At 39.2% G+C, this 13,498-nt stretch overlaps 1 protein-coding gene across 2 annotated transcripts in view; it reads right to left on the bottom strand.

Moving 5' to 3' along the window:
• Positions 1-12,390, bottom strand: part of rp9 (RP9 pre-mRNA splicing factor) — a 24,053-nt gene extending 11,663 nt beyond the window's left edge. The window contains exons 1-3 of one of the 2 annotated variants that reach the window (XR_009826098.1): positions 11,915-12,390; positions 11,762-11,792; positions 10,240-10,369 (exon numbers count right to left, since the gene is read on the bottom strand). Coding sequence is in view for 1 of the 2 variants with exons in the window: in XM_062046244.1 (XP_061902228.1) it covers positions 10,240-10,369; positions 11,762-11,792; positions 11,915-12,069 (316 nt within the window). In the remaining variant the exon portion in view is untranslated. The remainder of the gene's footprint in view (positions 1-10,239; positions 10,370-11,761; positions 11,793-11,914) is intronic. The other variant, XM_062046244.1, reaches the window with a different exon arrangement.
• Positions 12,391-13,498: the final 1,108 nt, after the last annotated feature.

The following is a 13,498-nucleotide window of genomic DNA, read 5'->3' as shown; positions in this document are numbered from 1 at the left end:
GTGCAAGACAAAAGTAAAGATAGGAAAAGACAAAGCAAGATCAACAACAATAAAAAGCCTAAATGGATTAATCTACTTTGGAACTTTATTAGACGTCTTGGATTGTTTGTTAGTTGTCTGCCTGTGTGTGTGTAGTTAGTATGTTCCAATAGCAGCAGAAGTGCACTTTTTGGAGAGCTGTATTATTTTCAGTTTTGTGCCCAAGGGACTGATTTTATTTAAAACTACCGTATATTATTATTTATACACCTATAGTGATCACAGAGACAGGTTGTTTTTGTGTTACTGTATATATTTGTTTTTCTGAAAAATCCCACTTAATATACTTTGGGTGACAACAGTCAATATATATATATATATATATATATATATATATATATATATATATATATATATATATATATATATATATATATATATATATATATATATATATATATATATATATATATTTTAGGGGGGTAACAGTCAATATTTATTTATTTATTTTGTTTTATTTTTTTCTTATAAAATAAAAGTGAGCTTTTGTTAAACCAAATATTGTGTTTTTTTCCATATACAACAACCTATCTGGATTCGATAAGAGAATCGATAAGGAACCGGTTCCATAAGAGGATTCGATAATGGGCTCAAACTTGATCATTTCTTATCAAACATCATCCCTATATATATATATCCACTTGGGCTGTGGATCTTTGGGCACCACACAAATTGATTCGATTCTTACGGGTAATGATTAGATTCAGAATCGATTCTTGATTCAAAAAACGGTTCTTGATTTTAAAATCAATACATAAATAAAATTGGGTTCCAGTTCTGTGATTAACTAATAATTCCTCCATAAAATAGATAAACAGCTCTGATAAATTGATGTTACCCAAAAGAAAACTGGTTTAGTTTGGGTGGGGTGTGGGGTTTAAAATGTATTGCTTTTTCATTTTCTTTTAATCGAATAAGGATTGTTACAAATTAGAATCGCGATTAATTCGAAAATCGATCCATGTCATATATGACTGCCCAAGATCATTTCCATTTCATTTTAGCGGTTTAATGGCGGTTTAACTCATTTACGCTCGTCAGAGCTCTGAAAATGATGGTCAAAGTTTTCTGCTGCCATCCAGTGGTTGAAGGGCACAATTACACCAAAATATTTGTTTCTTGTTTTTTTTTTGTAGTCAATGAGTTCCTTCTTTTTTGCTATCCTCTTGTGGTGGGGCAGACTGGCTCATACAAGCACATGCACTTTCTAATACAAAGTAGCATATAGTTCTAACTAGGGCTGGGCGATATGGCCTTTTATTAATATCTCAATATTTTTAGGCCATGTCACGATACACGATATATATCACCATATTTTGCCTTAGCCTTGAATGAACACTTGATGCATATAATCACAGCAGTATGATGATTCTATGTGTCTACATTAAAACATTCTTCTTCATACTGCATTAATATATGCTACTTTTAAACTTTCATGCAGAGAGGGAAATCACAACTAAAAGTGTATTTATTAAAGAGTTATTAAGCAGTGGCACAAACATTCATGTCATTTCAAAACAAAGTGCAAGATTGTCAGAGACATTTTAAAACAAGCTATGAGTGCACTTTTGTGCATGATGTCACTAAGATGACATATCAAAACAACACTAAATTAAAGTGCACTTTTTGTACAGAACGCCACTACAATAGTTTAAAACAAATAAAGTGCACTTTTGTGCATGATGTCACACAAGATATTTCAATAAGTGTCAAATAAAAATGAGCTGCATAATAGGAAATCAAATAGTGTATGTCCTTCGCTATGTGGTAGGTTCCTGAGGACCTTATCTCCTGTTGTTGACTAGTTTTTTTTCATACGGTGTTGATCTGGAAATGGTTGCCTCTGCATTTTGTTGGTGTGGCACCGAACGGAGATGTTGACATGCGGAGTAAGCACTCTTCATTCTCTAGCAGGTGACTTTTCAAATGACGCTACATATTAGCAGTAATGCTACTTTTTGTAGCAACGCTTTTGCCCCACACTTGACAAATTGCGGTTGTCTGTTCGACATCTTCCCGCTTGAAGCCAAACCACCGCCAGATGATGGACCCCCTGCTGTTTTTCTTGGGAATTAATTATTCCTTCATTTGTTACCAGATTCGCACCTTCTCTCTCTCGTATTACCACTCGCACCACAGCTAACGTTACCCATGCCGCTACCTCTCTGCTCCGCGAGGGCGTATACGTATGTGACGTATGTAAGAAGGTGCGCTTGTTTTATCTCTCTCTGAGAAGGAGAGACAAGAAAGAGTGAGAAGACGATATAGTCATTTTCTATATCGCCCAGCCAAACTGGACAGTATTGCACTTTTTGGGATTTAAAAAAAAAAAGGGACCGTAGTCAGACCAATGTGGTCTGTAAATGATGCAAGGCGCTCACCCTTTAGAGCACGGCTGTAACTTCCTGACACTAAATCTGCAGAAAATAGTTCTTCTCCAGTTTTTTTCTATGTTTACATTTTCACACTTTGCAATATTTTCTTACACTTTAAGCATTTCTTACATTTTTGCTTCATTTAAGAGCTTCCTGTTAAGTGTTCAATGTGATTTTTACTATTTTGTTTATATTGAGTGTTTTCCCACGCTTGTGTTGACATTTCCTTTCTGCCTTGTTAGATGGGTCAGTTCACATTTTAAATAAAAATGTTGACATTGACATATTTTTCTCCTGCTCCTTACTTTCCATAGGTCATAAAAACCATCAGTAATTATCGATATCAACCGATACAAAACACTTATATCGTGATACGGGTGTCAGCCATATCGCTACCTGTTAGAACAGGCCTGGGCAATTATTTTGACTCGGGGGCTAAATTTAGAGAAAACAATGTGTCTGGGGGCCGGTATATCTGATTTTTAGGAACACTAATACAAAACCTCACAATAATGTGTGATTGAATGCTAAAAACGTTATGACAGACCGCCTTAAAAAAATTAATTTTATGGAATTTTAACTTTTTTTACTGAATGAGACACCCAGAATGTACATGAAAATAAAGAATGTGGGGTTTACAATATTAACTATGAAGGATAAAACACTGAATATTGACAACTTATGAACATCACACTCCTTCTCCATCCACATATTTTACAATCATACAAAAATGCAACAAACGTGAACAAATATGAACACAAAGGGTAAAAACAAAACCCACCTTCAATCTGATTTATCTGATATATCGCTAAGCTTTAGAATTTTGTTGTAAAAATCTACATCCGCGTCTGTCCCTGACACCCACATTTCAGGCTGGCCGATCTGGAAACACTATGTGGAAACGCTCCCCACCCACATTGCTTGGTGCCTCATCTGAGCTGCTGTGACTTAGATTACCATAGTAACTAATTAGATGACCATAGTAACTAATTAGATTACCATAGTAACTAGTATATCATGCAAAAGCGCTGATTACAACCATAGGAATAGTTTGTATTAGGGATGTCCGATAAAGGCTTTTTGCCGATATTCCGATATTGTCCAACTCTTTAATTACCGATACCGATATCAACTGATACCGATATATACAGTTGTGGAATTAACACATTATTATGCCTAATTTGGACAACCAGCAGTGTTTCCCACACATTCATTTATTTGTGGCGGCCCGCCACGAAAGAATTACGTCCGCCACAAATTAAAAAAAATAAAAAATAAAAAAAATGTTGTGTCCTGTCCAGCTTCTCAGGAAAATCATATAGTTGATGTAGATGCCCATATAGGCTGTTCAGATTTACTTTACAAAAGAGAAGTGTAGGATACTTCTCTTGTTGCCTTATTTGTATTTGACCACTACTGTTTTCTGTTTATTTGTTACTGACTGTGGCAGGACACCTCTGCCTCTGTTTCACTTTATGTTGCTGGTAAATAATATGGTTGTAGTAGTAGGCTAAAGTTAAATTATTTAGTATGCACTAATTAAAAAGGCAGAGCTTTAAGAGACATTTTAGCTTTTATATTTTATAAGATATATTTTTTTTCAAGAACCACAATTAATAAATATATTTCAGTGAATAACTTATTGTTCAAATCTGTATATAAATATGTACATAAAGTGTTGTAATTATATTGTAAGATGGATGGATGGACGTTTAAAACAAAACTGTTATTATTAATTAGTAAGTATACATTTTTTTAGCCTTTTTAGAGAAAATCATATCATTGTAGTAAATTACGCAAATTACTCGATGATGTCATGGTGACCACGCCCATAGCCACGCCCCCACCGCCACAGGTATCTTGGCAGTTTATGGGAAACACTGAACAGGTATGGTGAAGATAAGGTCTTTTTTAAAGAAAATAATGAAATAAAATAAGATAAATAAATTAAAAACATTTTCTTGAATAAAAAAGTAAAACAATATAAAAACAGTTATATAGAAACTAGTAATGAATGAAAATGAGTAAAATTAACTGTGAAAGGTTAGTACTATTAGTGGACCAGCAGCACGCACAATCATGTGTGCTTACGGACTGTATCCCTTGCAGACTGTATTGATATATATTGATATATAATGTAGGAACCAGAATATTAATAACAGAAAGAAACAACCCTTTTGTGTGAATGAGTGTAAATGGGGGAGGGGTTTTTTTTGGGTTGGTGCACTAATTGTAAGTGTATCTTGTGTTTTTTATGTTGATTTAATTTTTTTTTTAAAACAACAAAAAAAACAGATACCGATAATAAAAAAAACGATACAGATAATTTCCAATATTACATTTTAAAGCATTTATCGGACATCTCTACTTTGTATAGTTGAAGACTTACGGTAATTTGAAAACATCACTGCACATCATAATGGCAGCTACACTTTCCATCTTAAAGATATAAAAACATTATTTACTTAAACTTATTTCCAAAAATGTAATGTCCGGCGGGCCAGATTGAAAAGCTTAACGGGCCGCATGTGGCCCCCGGGCCTTCATTTGCCCAGGTCTGCGTTAGAAGGTGTTTATGAGCGAGGGCAAATCTATTAGTGGCAGGCCTCTTTAAAAAACAAAAGTATGGGGAAACACGTTTTAAGGCCATCTGGCTTTAAAAAAAAAAAAGGGAAAAGTTTCAGACTGCACATTGAGGATGATTATGAGTCATGGCCAACATTTGTTGCACTTTGATGACAGTTGGGAGAACAATGAAAAGCCAGCTGTATGTTTGTTTTCCCGAGTGGCTTCTTCTCCCAAATTGCTTCCAAAACTGCTGAAGAAATGTTGCTCATATAAAATTCCACGCCACTCTTTATTTACGGAGCAACAGACGCAACACAACACAACTCAGGTGGTGAGTGAAATTCCACAGACTGAGCGGAGAGAGGCCTTGGAGATAAACAAACATTGTGTCTGGGGATGAAGCAGATGGAGTCATGCTCACATTCCACACAACAAATGCCAACTTGTGGGCAGCACCCACCCACCCACCCACCCACCGAGCGCCCCGGGCAGCACGGACATGAATGAAGACTGTGTAGAAGGACTCCATTGACCACGTCTTATTCGGCATCAAAGGGAATGTCAAGTTCTCTAGGAGTAGTAGTAGCAGCTCACAAGCAAATACTTTTTGGAAGATTAGTGCATGATTCTGTCCTTCATGGCACAATGAGGTAAAAGACAATAAAAGACATTGGATAACAAAATATGCACGGATCATCAAACACTGTTTTGGCACCAGGTGATGTACGATACATACAGAATAGTGCTGCTAGGATCATGATGACAGTGTGGAAATATGACCATATCACACCCACTCTCAAATCCCTTCACTGGCTTCCTGTTCCACTCAGGATGGAATTCAAAGTCTCCCTACTAACCCACCAGTGCCTCCATGGAAATGCCCCCCCTCTACCTCAAAGAACTACTCACCCCCAAATCCTCCACACGACACCTCCGCTCCGGACAGGCTAGCCTCCTCCAACCTCCGAGGACAAAGCTACGCCGCTCCCAATCTGTGGAACGTCCCTGACCACCTGAGGGCACCACAGACTGTGGATGCTTTTAATGTGTGCAGCAAGCTGTTGGAGATATTTTATCAGTCTGTTGTGGCCAGTGCACTGTACTTTGCAGTGGTTTGTTGTGGGAGCAGCGCCAGCAAAATGGACTCAAACCGGATTGATAAACTGATCCGGAAAGCCGGCCAAACTATTGGCACGCAGTTGGAGGCGTTTGTGTCAGTGAGGGATAGGAGGACACTGGACAAACTGCTCGCCATCATGGACAATCCTGCCCATCCACTCCACCTGACAATTAAGGGACAGCGGAGCTTATACTCCAACAGGCTCCTTCAACTTCCTTCCCGCACTGTGCGATTCAAGAACTCCTTCATTCCACACTCCATCCAGCTGTATAATCACTCGCCATACAGCAATAGATGACATCTGCCTATTACCTGACACCTGACATGTTAGCTACTTCTCTTTGTTTATAATGTCTAATTTCTATTTCTTACTGGGTCTACTCTCTATTTTATGCTGCTGCTGTCACATATACTGTATATACTGTAATATTGTACATGGTCATTGGTATATATTGTATATATGTTATAGACATAATATAATATATCTGTAGATATATTATTCTGTACACATATGTATATATTCGTATATATGTTAGATTTTTTATCGCTATATTAGTCTATTTATACCTGCATTGTCCTTTCCATCCTGACACTTTCCATCATTGTAACTGAGCTACTGTGTTGAACAATTTCCCTTGTGGATCATTAAAGTTTGTCTAAGTCTAAGTCTAAAAAAGGCTTAAAAACCCTTCTTTTTAAAAAAGCCTTTTTTTAGATATATGCATACTAGTTTTAGCTATTTGGCTGTTCTAGTTTTTATTTTTATTTATTTTTTTATTATCTTTTTTTAATACACTGAAGTGATTTTTACAAATAAAATCTATTATTACGATGTCATGCTAGCATCTAGGGGAGTCCCAATCCAGTATCGATTTTGGATATCAGTCCAAGCTAACATGTGATGGTGGTATGGGAATAATCCCAGGGCTTGCATGTAAAATGTGTGTTCTCCAACTCACAAAAGGATCCGAGGTTACCTGAGCTGATCACTTTGGGGGAATTTCAGGCCAGTTTGAAGGATCGAGAAACTGTTTCTATTGGGCAGACCTGGGCAAATTAAGGGGGGCCCTTTAAGTTTTTCAATCTGGCCCGCCAGACATTCCCCAAAAAATGTTTTTAGATCTTTAAGATGGAAAGTGTAGCTGCCATTATGATGTGCACTGATGTTTTCTAATGACCTTGAGTCTTCAACTATACAAAGTAGAGATGTACGATAATGGCTTTTTTGCCGATATCCGATATTCCGATATCGTCCAACTCTTAATTACCGATTCCGATATCAGCCGATACCGATATATACAGTCGTGGAATTAACACATTATTATGCCTAATTTTGTTGTGATGCCCCGCTGGATGCATTAAACAATGTAACAAGGTTTTCCAAAATAAATCAACTCAAGTTATGGAAAAAAATGCCAACATAGCACTGCCATATTTATTATTGAAGTCACAAAGTGCATTATTTTTTTTAACATGCCTCAAAACAGCAGCTTGGGACATGCTCTCCCTGAGAGAGCATGAGGAGGTTGAGGTGGGCGAGGTTGGGGGGGTGTATATTGTAGCGTCCCGGAAGAGTTAGTGCTGCAAGGGGTTCTGGGTATTTGTTACGTTGTGTTTATGTTGTGTTACGGTGCGGATGTTCTCCCGAAATGTGTTTGTCATTCTTGTTTGCTGTGGGTTGACAGTGTGGCGCATATTTGTAACAGTGTTAAAGTTGTTTAAACGGTCACCCTCAGTGTGACCTGTATGGCTGTTGACCAAGTATTCCTTGCATTTACTTGTGTGTGTGAAAAGCCGTAGATATTATGTGACTGGGCCGGCACGCAAAGGCAGTGCCTTTAAGGTTTATTGGCGCCCTGTACTTCTCCCTACGTCCGTATACACAGCGGCGTTTTAAAAATTCATAAATTTTACTTTTAGAAACCGATACCGATAATTTTGAAACAGATACCGATAACTTTCGATATTATATTTTGAAGCATTTATCGGCCGATAATATCGTCAGTCCGATATTATCAGACGTCCCTACATTTGACCAATCGCCTCGTTCCACCCCCTGGGAGGTGAGGGGAGCAGTGACCAGCAGCGGTGGTCGCGCTCGGGAATAATTTTGGTGATTTAACCCCCAATTCCAACCCTTGATGCTGAGTGCCAAGCAGGGAGGTAATGGCTCCCATTTTTATAGTCTTTGGTATGACTCGGCCGGGGTTTGAACTCACGACCGATCTCAGGGCGGACACTCTAACCACTAGGCCACTGAGCGGAAAACTATACAGTGTTTATAATGCAGTTTTATGCTTTTATATGTATAATAAATAAAAAAAAGCGAATCGAATCGCAGAAAAATCGCAATTACTTTTTTTCTCAAAACCGTGCAGCCCTACTCCCATGCATCTACATTTTTTTTCTTAACCCTTTGTGAGGTTTATGATTAATTCTTCGTCTAATCTGGGAGATCTGAACATTCCATTAGTCATTTCCCAGTGACAGCAGACATTGTGCAGTAAGTAGGGGTGTAACGGTACGTGTATTTGTATTGAACCGTTTCGGTACGGGGGTTTCGGTTCGGTTCGGAGGTGTACCGAACGAGTTTCCACACGGACATATTAAGTAGCCGCCTTCGCTTCCTTCTGCCTCTGTCAGTTCTCTACACAACCATCTGATTGGTTACAAACAGAGCGGTAACAGCCAATCAGCAGTGCGTATTCAGAGCGCATGTAGTCAGTGCTTAGCGTTTAGCAGGTAAGCATCAGGCAGCGGACTCTCCCCAAATGATAACAAACACCTCCCAGTCAACTACTAGTAACATCACTATGAGCCCGTTTACCTTCTAGAAACATAAACGGCAGCTTCAGCTCGCTCGCAGTCCTAGCTTGAGGTGAAGGCTAATTTGCTCTTAGCGTAACTTTAGCTCATTTTGCGGTGTGTGTGTGTGTGTTACGGACAGCAAAGCCCTGTCTGTCTGTTATTTCAATTTACCTTTTTCTGTATTGATTGAGCTGTGTTGAAGCAGCAAAAAAGGACATTATGTTAAATGAAGAGTTTCTGTCTCTGATAGTTGATATAATAATGTAAGTGCATCATTAAGCCTACATGAACTCCATGGTGTTCAGGGATGAATAGTCTCTCCTATTGCTATTGTACTATTTTTTCAGCTATAGTTACATTAATCATTAGTGATGCAGCAGCCTAGTTTTGAATGGCGGGGTCCCTGCTATCACATGTTGATAAAAATATAACATTTCGTCTTAAGACCCACTTTTATTCTTTGGCTTTTAACACTACGTGAGTTGTGTGGTCTTCTGTCCTCTGTTGTCCTCTGTGTTTTTTATACATTTTGATGTCTATTTTACTGTTTTAATGGGTTTTACCCTTTAAAATAGTTTTTAATCATATTTATTTTTTATATTGTTTTTGTATTGGTTTTCTATTCATTTATTTTTTGTTTTTATTCAGTCATTGGTGTAGCATAATATTGTTTTTAACATGGTTGTGCAGCACTTTGGAAACATTCTTTTTGTGTAAACGTGCTATATAAATGAAGTGGATTGGATTGGATTGATTTACATAATAAAAATCAACTACAGGCTTCCCAAATGCTGTAATAAATTAAGCATGATGAGTTGACTTGAAACTGTTTAATGTTGCACTTTTTATATGTAGAAGAAAAGTTTCGTCATTTTATTTAATCTGAGCAACAACTTGAGGCAGTTTAATGTTGGTTAACGTGGGCAGAATTATTATAGTGTTCCCAATGTTAAAAGGATAAAGCCATTGTTTACAAATTTGGTAAATAAATAACCAAAACATTTATATTTTGTTGTTTTCTTACTGTACCGAAAATGAACCGAACCGTGACCTCTAAACCGAGGTACGTACCGAACCGACATTTTTGTGTACCGTTCCACCCCTAGCAGTAAGTAATTATTGTATTATGTTTGTTGTCTCTCATTAAGGCTGCATGATTAGTAGTGTTGTTGTTGAAGGTAAACAGTGAAATATTCAATTAATACACTGCCAAATGCTTAAAATGACAAAAAAAAGGTAAATATTCCATGTTATTACGAATGTGCCTGCTACTACATTACACACATACTTGAAGGCATAGTTGCATGATATTTAATGTGCGGCACTTACATTGCATCACCTTCACCTCCTTCCCCAGGGGCATCCACAGGCCCCTGGTGGGCGCGTTAGCCAGGAAGCTGCGGGCTTCTTCATTCCCGGGTTCCGCGGGTATACAGTCCTCTGGTTTCTCCTCGTGTTCCTGCAACGTCACATGCAGCTGTCAATCACATGTCCCGGCGGAGGGGGTCAATGACAGGCCCCTCCCACCTTGTCGAAACCTCTTCAAACTTGTCCCGGTTTACGGTACGATAACAGAACATTAACACAAAAGTTATAGTTAGACAACAATATTTGCCGCACAAACTAATGGGACAAGTTCGGGGAGATTTTGTATATGGGTACACTATATTGCCAAAAGTATTTGGCCAGCCATCCAAATGATGAGAATCAGGTGTCCTAATCACTAATCAAGCACTTAGGCATGTTTCTACAAACATTCGTGAAAGAATGAGCCCCTTTCAGTGATTTCCAGCGTGGAACTGTCATAGGATGCCACCTGTGCAACAAATCCAGTCGTGAAATATTCTCGCTCCTAAATATTCCAAAGTCAACTTTATTATAAGAAAAGTGAAGAGTTTGGGAACAACAGCAACTCAGCCACCAAGTGGTAGGCCACGTGAACTGACAGAGAGGTCAGCATAGTGCAAAGACTTTCTGCACAGTCAGTTGCTACAGAGCTCCAAACGTCATGTGACCTTCCATTTAGCCCACGTACAGTACGCAGAGAGCTTCGTGGAATGGGTTTCCATGGCCGAGCGGCTGTATCTAAGCCATACATCACCAAGTCCAATGCAAAGTGGTGTAAAGCAGGTCGCGACTGGACTCTAGAGCAGTGGAGACACGTTCTCTGGACTGAAGGATCACGCTTTTCCATCTGATGGACCAGTCTGGGTTTGGAGGGCGCCAGGAGAACGGTACATTTCGGCCGAGTGTGAAATTTGGTGGAGGGGGAGGAGGAATAATAGTGTGGGGTTGTTTTCCAGGAGTTGGGCTTGGCCCCTTAGTTCCAGTGAAAGGAACTTTGAATGCTCCAGGATACCAAAACATGTGGGACAATCCCATGCTCCCGACCTTGTGGGAACAGTTTGGAGCGGGCCCCTTCGTCTTCCAACATGACTGTGCACCAGTGCACAAAGCAAGGTCCATAAAGACACGGATGACAGAGTCTGGTGTGGATGAACTTGACTGGCCTGCACAGAGTCCTGACGGGTTCACCTTTTGGGATGAATTAGAACGACCAACATCAGCGTGTGACATCACCAATCCGCTTTTGGAAAAATGATGGAACATTTTTATATACACACTCCGCAACCTTGTGGACAGCCCTCCCAGAAGAGTTGAAGCTGTAATAGCTGCAAAAGGTGGACCCACATCATATTGAACCCTATGGGTTAGGAATGGGATGGCACTCCAAGTTCATATGTGAGTCAAGGCAGGTGGTTAAATACTTTTGGCAATATAGTGTGACTATGAACATGATTTTAAATGGAATTTTGCAATGAAAACTGGTATAATATAAAAGGGGGCTTACCTTAATGTACCCAGGTGGAGGTTTTTCATAGCTAAATAAAGAGGACATGTGAGAAATACACTCAGAAAGTCAAACAAGCGAATTAAGCTCCAACGTGAAGTTAATTTGCATAAAAGCTTGAATAGACATTTGCAAGAAGTATAGAAGGCTCACAATGTCTCCACGTGTTTGAGGTTCTGCACTTGCTGGTTGAGTTTCTTCATCTGGCTCTTGATCTTCTCGTCGTCCTCTTTGCTCGATTTGTGTCTTTTGTGCTCCCGCTTGCTGTCATGTTTCTCGCTCGCCCGGTCCCGCTTCCTTCCCGACATCCCGCCAAAGACTCAATAATGACGTATAATAAAAAAAAATGTTAGACGCTAATTCGGTTGCTGCGGCTAATTGTGATGCTAACGTGACAGCCACTACTTCCGGTGAAAAGCTGCCGTTTTGGCTGAAGTTTAGCGCACCCTGCAGGACGGGGGCGGGAAACGCATCGTTTGGGTGCCAAATGTTAAGAAAATATATCCTTACGTTCCTAAAAATAAAGTACATTAGTGTATTTATAGTAACACCGACAAAAAGTGATAATTAACGCCAAATCAGTGGCATGTTGTTAAGGCGTTGCGATGCGACCAGCAAACATTGCAGTGTTGTTGATATCTGCTCTTTCCGGTGAAGACTTGTGGAAGTGTAGCACCCCCTGTAGGTGGGGGCGGAAACGCACCAACGTTGAGTCTAATGCAGTGGTTCTTAACCTTGTTGGAGGTACTGAACCCCATCAGTTTCATATGCGCATTCACCTTCTTTAGTGACAAATATATATTTGTTTTTTCTTTCAAATTCAAGACAAAGTTGTATGTTTTCGGTAACACTTTAGTATGGGGAACATATTCTAAGTAACAAAGACTTAATTTAGAGTTATTTGGTTAGGGTTCGGGTTAGAGGGTTAGGGTTATACAAACCCCGTTTCCATATGAGTTGGGAAATGGTGTTAGATGTAAATATAAACGGAATACAATGACTTGCAAATCATTTTCAACCCATATGCAGTTGAATATGCTACAAAGACAACATATTTGATGTTCAAACTGATAAAAAAAAACAATTCTGCAAATAATCATTAACTTTACAATTTGATGCCAGCAACACGTGACAAAGAAGTTGGGAAAGGTGGCAATAAATACTGATAAAGTTGAGGAATGCTCATCAAACACTTATTTGGAACATCCCACAGGTGAACAGGCAAATTGGGAACAGGTGGGTGCCATGATTGGGTATAAAAGTAGATTCCACGAAATGCTCAGTCATTCACAAACAAGGATGGGGCGAGGGTCACCACTTTGTCAACAAATGCGTGAGCAAATTGTTGAACAGTTTAAGAAAAACCTTTCTCAACCAGCTATTGCAAGGAATTTAGGGATTTCACCATCTACGCTCCGTAATATCATCAAAGGGTTCAGAGAATCTGGAGAAATCACTGCACGTAAGCAGCTAAGCCCGTGACCTTCCATCCTTCAGGCTGTACTGCATCCACAAGCGACATCAGTGTGTAAAGGATATCACCACATGGGCTCAGGAACACTTCCGAAACCCACTGTCAGTAACTACAGTTGGTCGCTGCATCTGTAAATGCAAGTTAAAACTCCCCTATGCAAGGCGAAAACCGTTTATCAACAACACCCAGAAACGCCGTCGGCTTCGCTGGGCCTAGGGTTCGATCGAACCCAGGTTAAGAACCACTGGTCTAATGTTAAGTAA

Source organism: Entelurus aequoreus, linkage group LG05 (assembly GCF_033978785.1).
Source record: "Entelurus aequoreus isolate RoL-2023_Sb linkage group LG05, RoL_Eaeq_v1.1, whole genome shotgun sequence".
NCBI lineage: Eukaryota > Metazoa > Chordata > Actinopteri > Syngnathiformes > Syngnathidae > Entelurus > Entelurus aequoreus.
This window is presented reverse-complemented; position numbering and strand designations above follow the sequence as displayed.